General features: G+C 43.3%; 1 protein-coding gene across 1 annotated transcript in view; it reads right to left on the reverse strand.

Annotated features, from left to right (window-relative positions):
* Positions 1-17,504, reverse strand: part of crybg1a (crystallin beta-gamma domain containing 1a) — a 319,813-nt gene extending 302,309 nt beyond the window's left edge. The window contains exons 1-2 of the mRNA XM_041188918.1: positions 17,370-17,504; positions 16,726-17,211 (exon numbers count right to left, since the gene is read on the reverse strand). Of these exons, the coding sequence (XP_041044852.1) occupies positions 16,726-16,991 (266 nt within the window). The 5' untranslated portion in view covers positions 16,992-17,211; positions 17,370-17,504. The remainder of the gene's footprint in view (positions 1-16,725; positions 17,212-17,369) is intronic.
* Between the last annotated feature and the right edge of the window lie 1,869 nt (positions 17,505-19,373).

Here is a 19,373-nt window from a genome sequence, read left to right on the forward strand (position 1 = left end):
TATAGGTGTAGAAATCAGGGAGGGGGACTATGATATATTGAACAAATTAGCATTGAAAAGGAGGAGGTATTAGCGGTCTTAGCAGGCTTAAAAGTGGATAAATCCCCAGGCCCAGATGAGATGTATCCCAGGCTACTACGTGAGGCAAGGGAGGAGATTGCAGGGACTCTGACACTAATTTTCAAATCCTCTCTGGCCAGAGGACTGGAGGACAGCGAATGTGGTACCATTATTCAAGAAGGATAGTAGGGATAAACCAGGTAATTATAGGCCAGTGAGTCTAACATCAGTGGTAGGTAAACTATTGGAAAAAATTCTGAGGGACAGGATTAATCTCCACTTGGAGAAGCAAATATTAATCAGGGATAGTCAGCATGGATTTGTTTGGAGGCGATCATGTCTAATAAATTTGATTGAATTTTGAGGAAATGACTAGTTGTGTAGATGAGGGTAGTGCAGTTGATGTAGCCTATATGGACTTCAGTAAGGTTTTTGACAAGGCCTGCATGAGAGAATAGTCAAGAAGGTAAGAGTCCACGGATCCACAACAATATTTTAAGTTGGATCCAAAATTGGCTTCGCGGTGGGAAGCAGAGGGTGATGGTCGAAGGTTGTTTTTGTGATTGGAAGCCTGTGATGAGTGGTGTACCGTAGGGATCAGTGCTGGGACCCTTGCTGTTTGTACTGTACATTAATGATTTAGATGTAAATATAGGAGGTATGATCACTAAGTTCGCAGATGACACGAAAATTGGTGGTGTCGTAAATAGTGGAGGAAAACCTTAGATTACAGGACGATATAGATGGGCTGGTGAGATGGGCAGGGCAGTGGCAAATAGAATTTAATCCTGAGAAGTGTGAGGTGGTGCATTTTGGGAGTACTAACATGGCAAGGGAATACACAATGAATGGTAGGACCTTAGGAAGTAGGGAGGATCAGAGGGACCTTGGTATACATGTCCATAGATCCCTGAAGGCAGCAGCACAGGTGGATAATGTGGTTAAGAAGGCATATGGGATACTTGCCTTTATTAGCCGAAACATAGAATATAAGAGCAGGGAGGTTATGTTGGAGCTGTACAAAATGCTAGTTAGGCCACAGCTGGAGTACTGTGTACAATCCTGGTCACCACACAATAGGAAGGATGTGATTGCATTGGAGAGGGTGCAGAGGAGGTTCACCAGGATCTTGCCTGGGATGAAGAATTTCAGCTGTGAAGACAGACTGGAATGGCTAGGGTTGTTTTCTTTAGAGCAGAGAAGGCTGAGAAGGTATCTGATAGAGCTATACAAAATGATGAGGGGCATAGATAGGGTAGATAGGTAGAAACTTTTCCCCTTAGCAGAAGTGTCAATATCCAGGGAGCATAGATTTAAGGTAAGGGGCAGGAGGCTTCGAAGGGTGTAAAGTGCGTATTATGAAAGGTTTTTAGTGTTAGAAGATATAAAGTTAAAAAAAACCCTAGTGACAATGAGAATTTGCATTCAAAGAGGAAAATAAAGGAAGAGGCGGCTGTTGGTACACAGAGGGTGGTTGGGATCTGGAACACTGCCTGAGTGGGTGGTAGAGGAAGGAACCTGCACAACATTTAAGAATTATTTGGATGAGCACTTGAAACGCCATAGCATACAGGGCTACGGACCAAGTGCTGGAAAATGGGATTAGAATAGATAGGTGCTTGATGGCCGGCACGGACACGATGGGCCAAAAGGCCTGTTTCTGTGGTGTATAACTCTATGACACTATAAGTCTAGACCCCTGGTAAGGCAACAGTAAAACACAGATTTAAACAGAACCCTGGAAAATTACAGCCTGGACAGTCGCATTCAAAATTACTTTCTTTCAGCTCTGGGTCCTTGTTGGCACACTTGAGGCTTACAGACTGGAGGCTTTAGATCTCAGAATCCCTCCTCCTTTTACCAACAGCCGCCTCTTCCTTTATTTTCCTCTTTGAATGCAAATTCTCATTGTCACTAGGGGTTTTTTTTAACTTTAAATCTTCTAACACTAAAAACCTTTCATAATACCCACTTTACTAGTAAGCTTTTAAAAAAAAACACATTGTTTCTGAGCTTCACCTGGTGAGGTGTAATATTTCACCCGTTCTTTTGAACGGTCTATTTAAAAATGCAAATTTTCTCCTTTACACCTCACCTTCTATTTCCCTATGTTTATCTAAGTGCCATTTCAAACCTACTTCTCTTCTATACATCAAAGCCTCTAGACCAGCTGGTTTTAATCCAATTAAGACACACACACACATAGACACAAACACCACTAAACTCTATTTTAAAATAATTTCCAATAACATTATAGACATTATTATATCTTCTTGACAGGGATATGCTGGGCCATGAGGTTACGGGTTCTGGTCGCGCACAATTCTACTGTTGCCAATGGCCCATAGTGCCTCATGATTGCCCAGTCTTGAGTTGTTAGATCTGTTTAAAATCTATCCCATTTGGCATGGTGCTAGTGCCACACAGCATGATGGAGAGTATCCTTAATGTGAAGACAGGACTTTGAGGACTGTGCGATGGTCACTCCTGTTGATACTATTGTGGACAGAAGCATCTGCGGCAAGAGGTTGGTGAAGATGGGGTCAAGTATGTTTTTCCCTTTTGTTGGTTCCCTCACCACCTGCTGTAGACCCAGTCTAGCAATTATGTCCTTTAGGATTCGGCCAGCTTGGTCTGTAGCGGTGCTACCCAGCCACTATTGGTGGTGGTCATTGAAGTCTCCCACTCAGTGTATATTCTGTGCTCTTGCTACCCTCAGTGCTTTAACATGGAGGAGTACTGATTCATCAGCTGAGGGGGGTTGGGGGGGTGGTGGGGTGGGTGGCAGTGGGTGCAGCAGTACGTGGTAATCAGCAGAAGTATTTCTTGCCCATTTTTGACCTGATGCTACGAGACATCGTGAGGTCCAGAGTTAATGTTGTATTCTCGCAGGGCAACTCCTCCTGACTGTATACCACCATGCCTGTGCCTCTGTTAGGTCTGTCCTGCTGGTGGACTTTGTCGGGTCAACAGGGCAGTGTTTGCCATTGTTGTTTCCGGTGCCTAGGTTGATGCCCGGTGATCCATCTGGTTTCATTCCTTATTGGCTTGTTTTTAGCAGTTTAATACAACTGAGTGGCCTTTCCAGAGGCCCTTTTAAGGGTCAATCACATTACTTTGGGTCTGGAATCACATGTAGGCCAGGTAAGGACAGCAGATTTCCTTCCCTCAATGACATTTGTGAACCAAGTGGATTTTTACAACAATTGACACGGTTTTCCTCATCATAATTAGAGTCTTAATTCCAGATTTTTATTCAATTCAAAATCCACCATCTGCCATGGTGGGATTCAAACCTGGGTCTCTGGATAAGTCTAATGACAATACCACTACACCATTGCTTCCCCCCATCACCTTTCCCAATTATGGATGGTAAAGGCTATCCAACACAGTTCATCTCATCGATCTAAAATGACATACGAACAGGCCCCTTGAGCCTGCTCTGCCATTTGATACCTTTGTCTACATTATATCAGTGACTATAAATCAAAGGTATTGAATTGGCTGTAAAGCAATTTGAGACATTGTGAAAGGTGCTGTAAAAATGTAGGTTTTGCCTTTGTTTCTTTGGAAGGAGTAACTTGACAAGGAAGTATTCAATGAACGGCATGACTCTGGGAAGTTCTGAGGAACAAAGGGACCTTGGCGTGTGTGTCCATAGATCTCTGAAGGCAGAGGGGCATGTTAGTGGGGTGGTGAAAAAGGCACATGGGACACTTGCTTTTATCAATCGAGGCATAGATTACAAAAATAGGGAGGTCATGTTGGAGTTGTATAGAACCTTGGTGAGGCCACAGCTGGAGTACTGTGTGCAGTTCTGTTTGTCACATTATAGGAAGGATGTGATTGGACTGGAGGGGGTGCAGAGGAGATTCACCAGGATGTTGCCTGGGATGAAGCATTTAGGTTATGAAGAGAGGTTGGATAGACTTCGGTTGTTTTCGTTGGAGCAGAGAAGACTGAGGGGCAACCTGATCAAGGTGTACAAAATTATGAAGGACATGGACAGGGTAGATAGGGAGCAGCTGTTCCCCTTGGTTGAAGGGTCAGTCACAAGGGGACATAATTTCAAGGTGAGGAGCAGGAGGTTTAGGAGGGGATGTGAGGAAAAGCTTTTTTACCCAGAAGGTGGTGACAGCCTGGAATGCACTGCCTGGGAGGGTGTTGGAGGCGGGTTGCCTCACATCCTTTAAAAAGTACCTGGATGAGCACTTGGCATGTCATAACATTCAAGGCAATGGGCCAAGTGCTGGTAAATGGGATTAGGTAGGTAGGTCAGGTGTTTCTCACGTGCCTGTGCAGACTCAATGGGCCAAAGGGCCTCTTCTGCACTGAGATTTTGTGATTCTGTGATTTCACTACATCTGCATGTAATAAAAATTACTTTAGCAATGGTGAAATTGGAGGCCCTATGCTGATTCTCCAAGGATAATTAATCACAGAGCAATCAACTGATGTTGGGAAAGTGGCAACAAAGAAATCACTACATTTACAAAACAATTCAACTCTGTAGCTAATGCAACCTTACCATTCTGACTTCTCTGGTGCCAATCCACAGTGTATCATAAATGGCATCTGCTCCTTTTATGCTAATGACACTATCCCCAGGATCTGCCAGTCAGACATCTACCAGCAACTTCAGAAAAATGTACAGTAGACTAAATTGATCGTCTGAATTTTTCAGAGAAGAATGATACAAGGTACATAAATTAAGTATGGCCTTAACTCAAGAACTGGATTGTTTCCCCTTCCCCCAGAAACTGTCACATAAATTGTGTTGTACACTGAATTTACAGCCTAAAATAGAAACTGTAGTTAATAAATAAGAAAATGCAACAGCAAAAAAGTGACATGCCTCACCCCCACGACCCGTGCCACCCATCCTCCAACTCCCCCCACATCCCCCTGCCACCCACCCCTCTAACAGCCTGCAATCTCCTCCCTACCCTTCGAACACCCCAATATCCCCTCACCCCTCAACACTTCCAACCTCCCCCCACCCCTCCAACACCCACCAACAGCCCCCAACTTCTCCCCATCTCTCTAACACCCCCCAACTTCCCCCCCCCCACAACACCTGCTGAGAGCCCCCAACCTACACCTCTCAAGTTAACCCCACTCCTCCTATGCCCCCAACCTTAACCCCCACCCCTTCAACAGCTGTGGTGAAATTGGAAGCCCAATACTGATTTACCAAGGATAATTAATCACAGAGCAATCAACTGATTTTAGGAAATTGGCTGCAAAGAAATCACTACATTTACAAAACAATTCAACTCTGTAGTTAATACAACCTTAGCAATCGGACTCCTTTGGCGCCAACCCACAATATACTATAAATGACATCTGCTCCTTTTCCGCAAATGGCACGATCACAATGCTACCCACCCATCACCTTCCCCCTAAAATCTCCCCATCTACCACCACCACCCCCCATGCCCCTCCCCGGCCATCATCCAACTGACTGCAAAATAAAGGTCTGACTTACCATTTTTCAAACAAGAACCTGCTCGTTTTCTGTGCTGCTATTTCAGACCTTCAGGCAGCTTCATGGTTTTCTGGTGGGCTTTTCAAAACAAATTGAAACCATGAAGCTGCCCAAAGGTCGGGAGCAGCAGCGCAGCAACTAGTGAAACTGATCTGACAGATCAGCGTTTAGAAAATCGGAACTCTCAGCCTGAAGGTTCTGACATTTTTTAAAGTTGGTCTTTCAGGTCTGAAGCTCTGCCTCTGGCTACTCAGGCTGGGGAATAACAAGAATCTCCATTTAGAGCAATGAGCCCAAAAACCCCCCACTAGCTCCAGACTCCAGTATTTAGCACCATCTGCAGTCCCCTTTCCAGGGCCTGGTTCCCAGGAAGTGGCAATAAAAGCCCAGATTTTGCCCAAGAGAGAAGTTCTTGTATCAGCCCCATTCCTCTCAAGCCGTAACCAGACACTTTCACACTGAAAGCCCCTTTGATCCTCTCTCTCTGTGTCTTCTTGTACTGCAGTGGCATCCCCACTACTGCACCACATGGAGATTCCTCACTCACTGGCAGTTTCTTCTTGGAATCCTATCAGGAATCTGTTGTGCTTAAACATTGAGTCCCAACTCTGGAAAATATGGCAGTCTTGGATGAGTATGGAGAGATGGAAGTCTGCCTGGGAGAGAAGAAATCGATCCCTCAGCCTCTGGTGCCATAGTGCGGGTCAGACAGTTTAGTAAACTTGGGTGGTGTTACTTACTAGAACACCTGATGCCATTTAATAGGAAGGATCTCAGGTTCAGTATACAGTGACTTAGGGTAGTGGATATCCAGAACTCTGCTCCCCAAAAAGCTGTTGAAGCTAGGTAAATTGGAAACATCAAGATTGAGGTCTATAATTTTTGTTAGGCTAGTGTATTAAGGAATATAATATTATGATCCCTATAGAGTCTGATTACTTTAAAAAAGAAATTTAAACTTCTAGTTTATAGCTGAAAAAATGCCATATCAAGGCTTCATGTTTTAAGATGTTTACTGTAGCAAGTGACTAATAACACTATTAACTAAACACAAACTTTGTAGGCAACTTATACATTAAACCACAGATTGGAATACCTCCCTCCTTACTCATAGAAACATAGAAAATAGGAGCAGGAGTAGGTCATTTGGCCCTTCGAGCTTGCTGCAGCATTCAATATGAATGAGCTGACCCTCTAACTCAATTCCATACTCCTGTTCTCTGCCCAAGGCCCTTGAAGACTTTGGAGTCAAAATCTATGTATTTCCTTCTTAAATATGTTTAGTAACTTGGCCTCCACTGCCTTCTGTGGTAGGGAAATCCACAGGTTCACCACCCTCTGAGTGAAGAAGTTTCTCCTTATCTCAGTCCTAAGCAGCCTACCCCAAATCCTGAGACTGTGACCCATTGTTCTAGAACCCCTCCCCAGAGGAAACATCATCTCTGCATTCAGTCTGTCTAGCCCTGTCAGAATTTTATACGTTTCAATGAGATCCCCTCTCATTCTTCTAAACTCCAGTGAATACAGACTCTGCCCAATCTCTCCTCATACAACAATCCCACCATCCCAAGAATCACCCTGCTAAACCTTCACTGCCCTCTCTCTATGGCAAATAGATCCTTTCTTAGGTAAGGAGGCCAAAACTGCACACAATACTCCAGGTGTGGTCTCACCAAGGCCCTATACAGCTGCAGTAAATCATCCTTGCTCCTGTACTCAAGTCCTCTCGCAATGAAAGCCAACATGCATACTCCTAGACAAACCAAAAACAAAACACACTTCATAGTTGCACTTTACACTGTCCTTTATGTAGACATTCAATTTTCTCAGAATCTGTCCAAAGTGGTTTTTAGCTCCCAAGGGTTTTTTTCTGTTCTTCTCTTTTCTCAGCCTGGTAAGTTGCAATTTTACAATTGCCTTTCACAGTGACATTTTCTTTTCCTGGTGACACTCCCTCCAACCCAAGCCAGATGACTCTTCCAGCCTCATTTTAACTCCCCACAAATTCAGTCCTTTCAACCTGAGCCCAGTTTCCACCATTTGTTTTGTGGTGAAACATTGAGATTTTTAAAAGCCTCTACTGCTCCCTCTCTCCTGGATTCAGGTAATCTAAGAAAAACTGTCTGTGCTTCCCCTGCACACTTCTCCATGGCAATGTAAATCACATGGGTCTTGTATCTAGGCAGAAATGCTAATTAGCTATCCTTGAGAGCCCAACTCTCTTTCATATTGGCACTAAATTTAAAGCACAACTGTTTACAACCCTATATTAGCTACACTTTTCTGGGATTTTGGAGACTTTCAGTCTCCACTGTTAACACATAGGCTGCTGCCATTGTCTCCAAGCGTAAATACCTTCTTCCCAGTAAAACAATCTAAGCCCTCTTTTGATCTCTAACAATCAAACTACCCAGGCTTAATGTCAGGCAGACTGTAGAACTGGTCACATGACCCCTTCATTTTACCCTAAATTTAAAGACGTAGTCCCAAAACATATCAGCCTGCTAAACCTTCACTGCCCTCCCTTATACTCTTATAAACCTCATCATTGTAACAGGAACCAAGCTGGGTAACTAGAATTACGATGCAAATGAGCCGTGATCTAATTGAATGGCTGAACATGCAAGAGGCTAAATGATATGTTCCTTTTTCCATGTTCCGATGTCAAGAAAATAAGAAACTTGTTTGACGTTGTATGGACCCTATAAGAGTTTAGCAGATGATGAACTGTTGGGAACTGCTCTTTCAAGGATGGCCCAAGTTTCCCTTCAGTTGTGGGGGTATGGGGTGGTGAGGAGGAATGCTGTACTTGAGCAATTGATCCAATCCTGGTATGATACTTTCTCTGATTGGCAAATGTCCTATTTATTTCCAGGGGTGTTGGTTATTACAGTGAGAGGAAGAGACAAAGATACAACTTCTTACATTCCAATTGCATTTTTGAGAGCTGCATGAGTCTGTGAACAACAGACTCCAAGTCCTGATAAGAGCGCGTGTACAATTTTTATTTTGTACGGGCACTGCTCAACGGAATTTGTTTACGGTGAGCCACTGGCCCTTGTCAGTTTGTACAAGGCAGCAATAGCTATTGAAGCCTGCATTTTTGTACTACTCTCTGGAGACCACCTCCGATGAAATGAAATTCATTAGACAGTACATGTCAAGTTAAGAGGCACCATGCAGGTCACTGCACTTTGCCACTTGAAAAGCTAATTAAGTGCTGCATTTGTCAGAGCACCAATTCATTCATGAGAAACATTACAGGAAACTTATCAGCTTTTAGATTGAAGTAGTTAGCCTGAGTTAATTGTTTGTGCCAAAAAAACATAATTTTCATGTTTTTCATTCATCCACTTTGAAATGACCACAAACTTTAAATTCCTGCAACACATCTCGTACATGTTGTAATCACCAAAATCTCAACTTCCACATTTCTGAAAAAAACTTTCTCCAAAATGAAATTATATTTCTCTGCAGCACTCTATTTCAGTGTAGCTACAGTAATGGCACTATCCAACAATGTGGAAAATTGCTCAGGTTTGTCCTGCCCACAATAAAAGGACAAATCCAATCCAGCCAATTGCTGCTCTATCATTGTGCTGTTAATCATCAGCAAAGTAATGGAAGGTGTTGTTGGCAGTGATATCAAGCAACACTCACTCAGCAATAACTTGATCATGGATGCTCAGTTTGAGTTCTACCAGAACCACTCAGCTCCAAACCTCATTATTGCTTCGTCCAAACATGGACAAAAGAGCTGAACTCAAGAGGTGAGGTGAGAATGACTGCCCTTGACATTAAAACAGCATTTGACCATGTGGCACCAAGGAGCCTTAACAAAATTTAAATCAATAGGAATCAGGGGGAAAACTCTCCACTGATTGGAGACATGCTTAGAACAAAGGAAGATGATGGAGGCCAATCATCTCAGCTCCAGGGCATCACTGCAGATGTTCTCTCACAGTCATGTCCTAAGCCCAACAACGTTCAACTGCTTCATCAATGACCTATCCTCCATTATAAGGTCAGAAGTGGGAATGTTGGCAGTTGATTGCACAGTGTTGTGTCACACTTGTAACTCCTCGGATAATGAAACAGTCCATGCCCACATGCAAAAAGACCTAGACAACATTCAGTTGAAAGCAAAATACTGTGGATGCTAGAAATCTGAAATAAAAACAGAAAATGCTGGGAAAAAACTCAGCAGGTCTGGCAGGATCTGTGGAGAGAGAAAGAGTTAAGGTTTCACGTCCGTATGACTCTTCTTCAGAGCTTCTTCAAAGTTTGGGCAACATTCAGGCTTTGGCTGATAAATGGAAAGTAACATTCATGCCACACAAGGGCCAGGCAATGACCATCTTCAACAATAGAGCCATTGACATTCAAGGCATTCCCATTGCTGGATCCCCTATCATCAACTTGTGGGTGTACCCACACCACAACGATTGCAGCAGGTCAAGAAGGCAGCTCGCCGCCACCTTTTCAAGAGCAACTAGGCATGGGCAATAAATATTGGCCTTAGCAGTTGTGCCCACATCCTGTGAACAAATGAAAAATAAACTCTGTGTTACAATATTAATGGCTATGCAGCAAAGGTGCGAAACCGGGGTACAGATCAGTAAGGATCTAATTGAATGGACAAACAGGCCTGATGGGCTGAAGTATCTCATCCTTTTCTTAATGTTTCTTTTCACTTCCTGAGCAAAGAGCCATAAACTTTTCTGTGTATGATGCCCGCCAATTTTTTTTGTCAAATTTTTTAAATGTTGTGTTCAGATGCGGACAGTCAGATATCGACAACCAAAAAGTGGGGCGAAAGGATTAACTGGGTCAAGAAACATAAAGGCAGATTTTCTGATCTGGTGCTGTCCCATTATAGAGAACAATAACACAGGCAGATCTTTTAGGGACGAGTACAGTTGTGCAAATGCGATGGACTCCAATGGTATTTGTATCTTATCGGGTTAACCACCTCAGAGGCGGGTTGAGTTGCTAACTCTTCTGTGTTGTCAGAGTATTCTGTAATAGAGGATTGATTTTCTAGGCACTGTGGCTGGCAACCTTAGAAGAAGAGGGGTTGGACTGGAGAGGGGAGAAATCCCAGGAAATATCACCACAAAGACAGTAAAATTTAGCCAATAGAGCAGCACCAGCCACAGACTTTAAATGATAATCGACATTTAAATTTTCCTTCGATGCCCAACACAATTAATCAATCAATCACTAGATATATTGGCACTCCTGATACCCAGCATCTCTAGGGTATAAACAAGGACAAGGTAAGGAAAGATATAAACATTAGATTGCAATTTCCTATCACTAGCATCTAATTTGAGTAAAGCCATCAATTTTGTGCAAACATATTCAGTAACTGTTGTGTTTCCAATGGGAAGACTTGTGAAATAAAAGTTGCATTTATATAATACCTTTCATGACTACCGGACCACTCAAAACTGTTCATAGCCAATAAAGTTAATTTGAAGTTGTCACTGCCTTAATATAGGAAATAAGGCAACCAATTTGCACGCAGCAAGATCACAAAAACAACAATGAAAGAAATTGCTTGATCATGTATTTTAAACATTGGTTGAGACATGAATACTAGTAAAGTCACTGGGGGCTGCATTAAATGCTCCACTGCTGGCGGGTTTGAAAGTGGGGAGCACATTAAAGCAGCTGGCATTGTGCCTCATCCAGCCACTAACAGGATTTAACTGGTGGTGGTAGAGGCTCAGGCCAAACTACATAGGCTGGCAGCATACAGGAAGCAGTCCCTCCTTAATGGGCCCCTGGGCCATTAAAGGGTCCCCTGAAGCTGCAACAGCCCCCTCCAGGTTCCCCTCCCACCGCCAACCTTGAATGGGGCTTGCCAATCTGGCCCCACCAAGATCTCAGGCTCACTTGCGAGACTGGATCCAGTGCCACACACCTCCTCTCAACATCACTGCAGTACCTGCAGCAACCGCCACTCTCGGTAGCATTGCCGGTACTGGACAGAAGTCCTAGTTCAAATCATTTAGCAGCCAATTGGATGTTAACTTGCTGCAGGGCAGCCATCTGGAGGAGAAGGCGGGCTCCCCTTTCACTTTTATGGTCAGGTGGGGGTGGGGGGTTGCTGGGAGGAGGGGAGCACAGACTACACTGCCCTGTTAAATCCAGCCCTGGGAGAATTCCCCTGCCATTTTTCAAATAATGCCATGGGATCTTTTTCTTCCACCTGTTGGAGCAAATAGGGCCTTGGTTTAGCATTTGATCTGAAAGACAGTCCCTCCAACAGTGTAGCACCCACTCAGACTGCACTCTATGCACTCAAGTCATTGGGGTAGTACTTGAACCCATAAAGATCTGACTCAGTTGCAGCAGTACTACCCCCAAGCCCTGGCTGACACAATCAAATATTTTCTTCCTCAGTTTTATTTCTGAAAGTCTGGTTGCTAGCCAAACCTTCCCACATAGATCTGACTCAACTCTCCCACACTGCCTTAAATACAAATTCATAGGAACAACCTACATCCCATCAGGTTTCTGCCCCCAGTTAAGTTTTCACAATCTCCCATAGTCAAATACTGGGTTGGGCTATCTTTTCCTTATTTCAAGTTTAGCTGATTTGCATGTGCAGCAACTTCCTATGCAAATTAGCTGTAGTCCAGCAATCTGAGAAATGTAACCAAACTTACTAATCAGAGACTCAACAGTCACAATTTCAAAAACAAGTTAATAATATTTTGGGACACAGTATATGATTAATTTGAAAGTTACAAAAGGTAAATGTAGCATTGAGAGTGAATGTTGACAAAAAAAACACTACTTGCATTCATATAGCACTCTGAGGCATGCTGAGTCAAGGAAACAGATATTAGGAGTAGTAAACTCAAAGGGTTCAAAGAGTTGGGTTTGAAAGAGCATCAAGGAAGGAGAGGGAAGTCTAGGTGGAGGGGCTTGAGAGGGAATTCAAGAGACTGGGAACTTGGTAGCTAAAGACATGGCTGCCAATTGTGGAGTGATAGGAGGAGGCAACCAGAGGAATTGGGAATTCTAGAGTGAGGGTTATAGAGCTGGAAAAGGTGGCAGTGATAGAGAGGTTTGAAAACATTGAAAGATTCAAATGCAAGGGTTATGATTTTAAATTTATGACTCTGGGGACCAGGACAGAGGTGATGGCTAAGCAGGATTTTGTGGGGGATTAAATATGGGAAACCTTTAGATGAGCTGAAGATAATGGGATGTTGGGAGGCCAACAATGGTAAGAGAAGGTTAAGTGTTGGTGGCAAGGGAATGGAATTTATTCCGATAGTTAAGGACAATGTCTTCAGTCTTCCCAATATTTAAGTGCAGGAAATTGTGCTCATTCAAGACTGGTTGTCGGATAAGCAGGCTGACAACAGAGGCAATGGAGGGGTCAAGAGAGGTGGTGGTGAGATAAAGCTGGGTGTCACCAGCATACATTTGAAAACTGACATTATCTCTTTGATGTCGGTGAAGGGTTGCAGGTAGATGAGGAATAGGAGGGTGGGTCTTTGGGGCACTCCAGAGGTAATGGCACAGGGGCAGGAAGAGAAGCCAATGCAGCAGATTCTCTATCACTGGATAGGTAAGAGTGGAACCTGGTGAGAAAAGTTCTACTCAGACTGGATATCAGAGGAGAGGTGTTGAAGAAGGATGGAATGGTCAACCTTGTTAAAGGCTACAGAGAGGTCAAGAAGGATGAGGAGGGATTGTGTACCATAAGGACAGTAATATTGATTTGGGCTATTTCAGTGTTGTAGCAGGGATGAAAACCTGATTACAGATTCCAACATAGAGTTGCAGAAATTTGGCCACAGATTTGGAAGGCAACAACACATTCAAGGAATCCCAAGAGGAAAGGGAGGTTGCAGATAGGTAGGTAGTTTGCAAGGACAGAGGGGAAAATATGCTTTTGAAAAATACATAGAAAGGTTCATGGCAGCATATTTGAAAGGGAGGGGTATAGTGCCTGAGGAGTGGGAATCTTTTGCAATGTCTGCCAGCATGGGAGCCAAGACAGAAGTTTAGTAGAAATAGAGTTTAGAGAGCAGTAAGTGGGTTGCATGGACAAGATGAGTTTGGAAATGGCAATGAGGGGAGATAGGAGAGGAGGTAAATACAGATGCAAGCTCAGAGCTGGGGGAGGGTGGAGCTAATGTTGGTAGGCAAGAGATGGAGAGGAATTCAGCAGAGGTAGCTGATTAGATGGTCTCAATCATAGTGACTCCTGTTCTTGAGTGTGTGGAGCTCATGGATTTTATCATTAAGACAGAGCCCATCTCTTCAACTCCATATGCTGCTACCCCTTTCCCTTACGCCCTAAGACAAACTTCCCCCTAGTCCCACCATCATGGCCCCAAAATCCTGACTCCTTATAGTTTATTTTCCATCCCTCCTATACCCCGTCCATCTTCTACTCCATTTCCACTAAGCTGAAGCCCATCCAATATCTCTCCCTCCATTTCAAAATCAGTCACCAATTCCTCCTAAACAAAATGTTTGTATTCACTAATTATTTTTCAAGCCACAGCCTCCCTTTCTTCTATGAAGTCTTTAAAGAAGAGATCACCACCCTGATTGGTGCCCATCTCTCCCATAACTCCCACTAATCTGGTTTCTGCTTCTCCCAGAAGTGAAGTAGTCCTAATAAAAGTCATGAATGTCATTCACTTTGACTGTGATTATTCTAAATAATTCCACCTCATCCTCCTTGACCTCACAGTAGCGTTTAACATAGCTTAGCATACTATCCTCCTCTGTTGTCCATCTAGCATGATGTGATGCTGAGGTGTGTAGGAAAGGAATGAGGTTCTGTCTCCAAAATAACAGAGGTGGAGTTGGTAATGCAAAAATTGTCAGATAGCTCTTATTAAACAACAGTTTTATACAACTCTACAGGCAGTTTGCACACCTCAACCCCAGTTTATGAAGGGTCAGTCATGTTGGAGCTTCAGACACCTTTAGACTCAATTTTACACAGTTCACAAACTAGAGATGTGCTTATATTTCATGATCTTCTGAAGACATGTTTACAGACCTAGACTGAAATAAGACAAAGGAGCAGAAGTAGGGCATTCAGCCCATCGAGTCTGTTCTGCCATTCAATGAGATCATGGCTGATCTAATAACCTTCAACTCCACTTTCCTGCCTTTTCCTCACAGCCCTTGATTCCCTTACTGATTAAAAATCTGTCTATCTCAGCCTTGAATATACTTACATACTATACCCTCTGTGGTAAAGAATTCCACAGATTCACTATCCTCTGAGAAAAGAAAATCCTCTTCATCTCTGTCTTAAGTGGGTGACTCATTACTCTGAGATTATGCCCTCTGGTCCTAGACTCTCCCACAAGGGGAAACAACCTCTCAGCATCAACCTTGTCAAGCCCCCTAAGAACCTTATATGTTTCAATAAGGTCACCTCTCATTCTTCTAAACTCCAATGAGTACATGCCCGACCGATTCAACCCCTCCTCATAAGAAAATCCCTCCATACCCAGGATCAACCTAGTGAACCTTCTCTGGACTGCCTCCAATGCCAGTATATCTTTCCTTAGATAAGGGGATCACAATTGTTCACTGTATTCTAGGTGTGGTATAACTAGTGCCCTATATAGCTTTAGCAAGACTTCCCTATTTTTATACTCCATTCCTTTTGAAATAAAAGCCAACATTCCATTTGCCTTCCCTATTATTTGCTGAACTTGTATGTTAGCTTTTTGGGATTCAGGCACGAGGACTCCCAAATCTATCTGTGCTGTAGCTTTCTGTATTCTTTGTCCATTTAAATAATATTCAGCTCCTCTAATTTTAGTTATGTTATCCCAAGTATCCCCTCTCCAGAACCCTCTCCCCACCCCCTTATTTATTTTAAAGCCCTCTCTACAGCCCTAGTTATTGGATTTGCGAGGACACTGGTCACAGCAAGGTTCTAGTGAAGCCAGTCCCAGCGAAACAGCTTCCTTCTACCCCAGCACTGGTGCCAGTGCCCCATAAACTGAAACTCCCACACCAGTCTTTGAGTCATGCATTTAACTCTTTAACTTATTTACCCTATGCCAGTTTTCCCGTGGCTCAGGTAGCAATCCCGAAATTATTACCTTGGAGGTTCTGCTTTTTAATTTAGCTCTTAACTGATCAAATTCTTTCAACAAAACCTCCTTTCTAGTCCTATCAATGTCGTTGGTACTATAAATAATACTGAGATCTATGGGATTCATATATACATATTGACCCAGTGCAAGAGCCTTTCACGTTTAATGTGACGGATAACAGCAATATTAAAAATCTCCCCCTCACAGAAAAACGGAAGGCTGAACACAAATCGTTGAGAAAATCGATGGGGCAGCAGTATATGGAGCCCCCAGAACCCACTCGTTTCCAAAAAAAAGGGACCGTTTTATTTGTAAACAGTAATATCCCTTATGTTGTAGAAATTGGTGGACGCAGCGCCGTGTGGTGCAGCTCATTGATGTTCCTTACATTCGTGGTGCCTACGCTGGCCGATCTGCCGATCGATCAACACCAGTCATTGCTCCAGATGAGAACCTGACCTCACTGTCTAAAACAGGGCAGTCTGGAGGATTTGATGTGTAATAATCACATTGCGCGGACATGAATGAACAGGCGCCCTATCTCTTCAATACTGTAAATGGGTTTCTTGGGGGAGGGGTGTGTGGTGGTTGGGGGGGCGGGGGGTGGGGGGCAGGGGATAGGAAAACTATGCACCGTGCTCGTGGAATAAACTTTTACCCGGGTGTCTAAATCCCATTTGTTTATTTTGACCAGCAAATGGCTTAAGATTTCCTCAATCTACCTGCGTTGGTAAATTTACATTGGACATGACAGTGAACTCTATTTCTATTGCTGCAGAGAATGGTATGGGGCTATATTACAATCACAATTTGCTGTCCTGTCCATATTATAACCTCAGTACATACCCCTCTGGCTGAGAATGAGAGAATAGTTATTATGGATCCAGTTTATTTCAAGTGAACCCGCCTGGTTTGACATAAAACGGCTGTCCTTTCCATATGTTAGAAGTAAAAACTTCAGATCACCCGGAAGAAGTTGCAGTAAATAGCTGGGAGTTACAAGAATATATATTTTTGGAATCTGCCCGGTAAAGCCCCAGAGAGGGGGGAAAAAATGATTAAGAAGAATAGATTTACATGTCGTCTCCCGGCGGGGATAGTGGAGGTGTCCATGGCACCGACGGCTCGCCGGACTTTTTTTTCTGTCGCCAGCTTCCCCAGCTTCTCCTCCTGCTGCCGGTCACTTGTGAGGCAGGAGGGCTGCCCGGCTCCTTGCTGCTAGCCCGGGGATCTTCCTCCTCCTGGTCGCCGCTCGACTTGCTGCGGTGGAAGACGCGGCTGATTCTCTTTTTAAACCCTTTTTGCTGCTTCTCTGGCTGTGCCCCCCTCTCCGACCTCTCCATGCTGCTTCAAGTGACCCCAGGTGGACGGAGCTCTGGTGTCAATGGCTGAGAAAGAGCCGAGAGCCGAGCCGCCCCACTTCAAAACTGCACAAACTTATTGGACAGAGCTGGATTGCCCGCAGCAAGCGGAATGAGAAGGAGCTCCGCTCACTTCATTCCCTCTTCATGACTCGACCGCCAATCCAAACAATTGACTGCTGTTCAAACAGGCATTGCGACACTATTTGGAGAGAGAGAGAAAAAAATACATTAATATGACAGCTTTCCAATTTCCAGGTTAACTGCCGTTTTCAAACAGATTAACTTGGCTCAGCCTCATTTTTACTTGGGAAGTACCGCCACCAATTGTCCAAACAGCACAATAACCATGATCATTACCCTTTTCGGCTCCGACTCAAGCGGATGGCAAATATTCATTCCACTCTTGAATAATCCAGAAATGTGCTGAAATAAATAAGGATGAAACTGAAACTGAGAGACTGCTCAAGAGCTTTAATGAACGATAGATATTAGTAACCAATACCAAGCATCAGTCAGGGAAGGGTGGGGTCAGGACTCCAGCTCTGTTCTGGTCAGACTGCACCTTCACCAACCAGAGAGGCATTTAGGGGCTGGCACTAAGACCGGCTGATTTCTTATCAGAGGTGGCGTTTTTTTTTCGGGGGGTGGGGGGTGGTGTAGGTACCACTGGCTAGGCCAGGTAAGGTCAGCGCCTTAGTGGACCAATCAGCAATGGTTTCACGGTCATCATTAAACTTTTAACTCAAATTCCACCATCTGCTATGGTAGAATTCGAACGCGGATCCCCAGAGCAATATGCTGCATTTTTAAATCCAGCAGTAATACCATACGCCATCACCTCCTTACTGCAATGTGTAATGTGCTAACAGTTCCTCCCATCTAGATTAGAATAACAGATATGATATTGTTATAAACTACATTCTTCCATTCTGCGTTCGTTTGGTACAAAACTGCCCTAAGGCTAAAAACCTACTAGAAAAATGAAATTTGGCGACATGAAATGTCTACTGTGTTGAGCACAGTGTTTATTAAGCTTTTCAAATAGCCTAGCATTATTATTCAGAAGAAATTGTTGTCCAGAGAGTCATATACCACACATGGACTTGTTTACAGGAGAAAATCAATTTAGTTTCCCTGTACAGTGAATTATTTTGTGATGCCAAATGTTAAGGTATCCATATAATAAATAAATATGTATATAATTAAAATAAATATGTATATAATTAAAACAAATAAATAAATATATGTATGAACTGAGGTTCCCCATTATACATTTTTTGACAATTTTTTTTTGTGCTGGATATAATGATGCTCAAGAATGCCTTCTGTGTTAAAGAAAGAAATAACTTACATTTCTATAGTGCCTTTCACAGCCTCAGTACATCCTGGAATGTTTTGCAGCCAATGAAGTACTTTTCAAGTATAGTCACTGTTGTAATGTGGGATAAATAAAAGCAAAATACTGCAGATGCTGGAAATCTGAAATAAAAACATAAAATGCTGGAAAAACTCAGCAGGCCTGGCAGCATCTGTGGGGAGAAAAACAGTTAATGTTTTGAGTCAGTATAACTCTCCTTCAGTCATGTGGTAATGTAGGAAATGTGACAGCCAATTTGTGTATAGCAAGATCCCTTACCTTCTCCTAATCTAGAAATTTAAGCTTATACACATTACACTTGAGTGAAAACTTTTGAGATTCATCTTTATATTGAACTTGTTTGTCTTTAAATAACTATCAAGCATCAATTGTGACAGTTAAAAAACATGACAACACTGTCAGTTAACTTGCTGTCTCCAGCAACACCATTGCACTTGCCTTGTATTTTTTAAGAAGGGATTTGGCTCCATGGTCCCTAGCAATTTAGCAAAGAGGCCATTATCCAAGTATGAGTTCAAACAGTGAATATTGATCAGCTGCTGAGTGGGAAGGGTACCAATCTGACCCACGTTAAAATGCTTTTCACATGGCACCCACTTTGTCTTCAGAACTTTTGTTCAAATATCTGCTATTCCCACCAAGATTTGCATCCGTTGCAATTCTTCCCAGGCCTGTGCCCTGCACTTCAGTGCTCACCTCAGCAGACCTCCTACAACAATGTAATGAAACTGAAATACTAGCCACAATAAACACTCACAGACAAGCACTGGTATTATTCAGGCAACCTGACTAATTTCCCCCCACCCCCCACCACCCACCCCCCAAGCCCAGTGCAGTGAAAACAATTGTGCACCTCTATTGTATAAGATCACCCTTCCATATTTCTATGCTCTCTACTATGGTAGAGTTTAGAAAGACCTGCTTTTGTGGAAGAGTGGAACTAAGGAAACCAGCAAAGGGAGCATTGGTTAAACCAGGGATTG

This window comes from Carcharodon carcharias, chromosome 5, assembly GCF_017639515.1.
Source record: "Carcharodon carcharias isolate sCarCar2 chromosome 5, sCarCar2.pri, whole genome shotgun sequence".
Lineage (NCBI taxonomy): Eukaryota > Metazoa > Chordata > Chondrichthyes > Lamniformes > Lamnidae > Carcharodon > Carcharodon carcharias.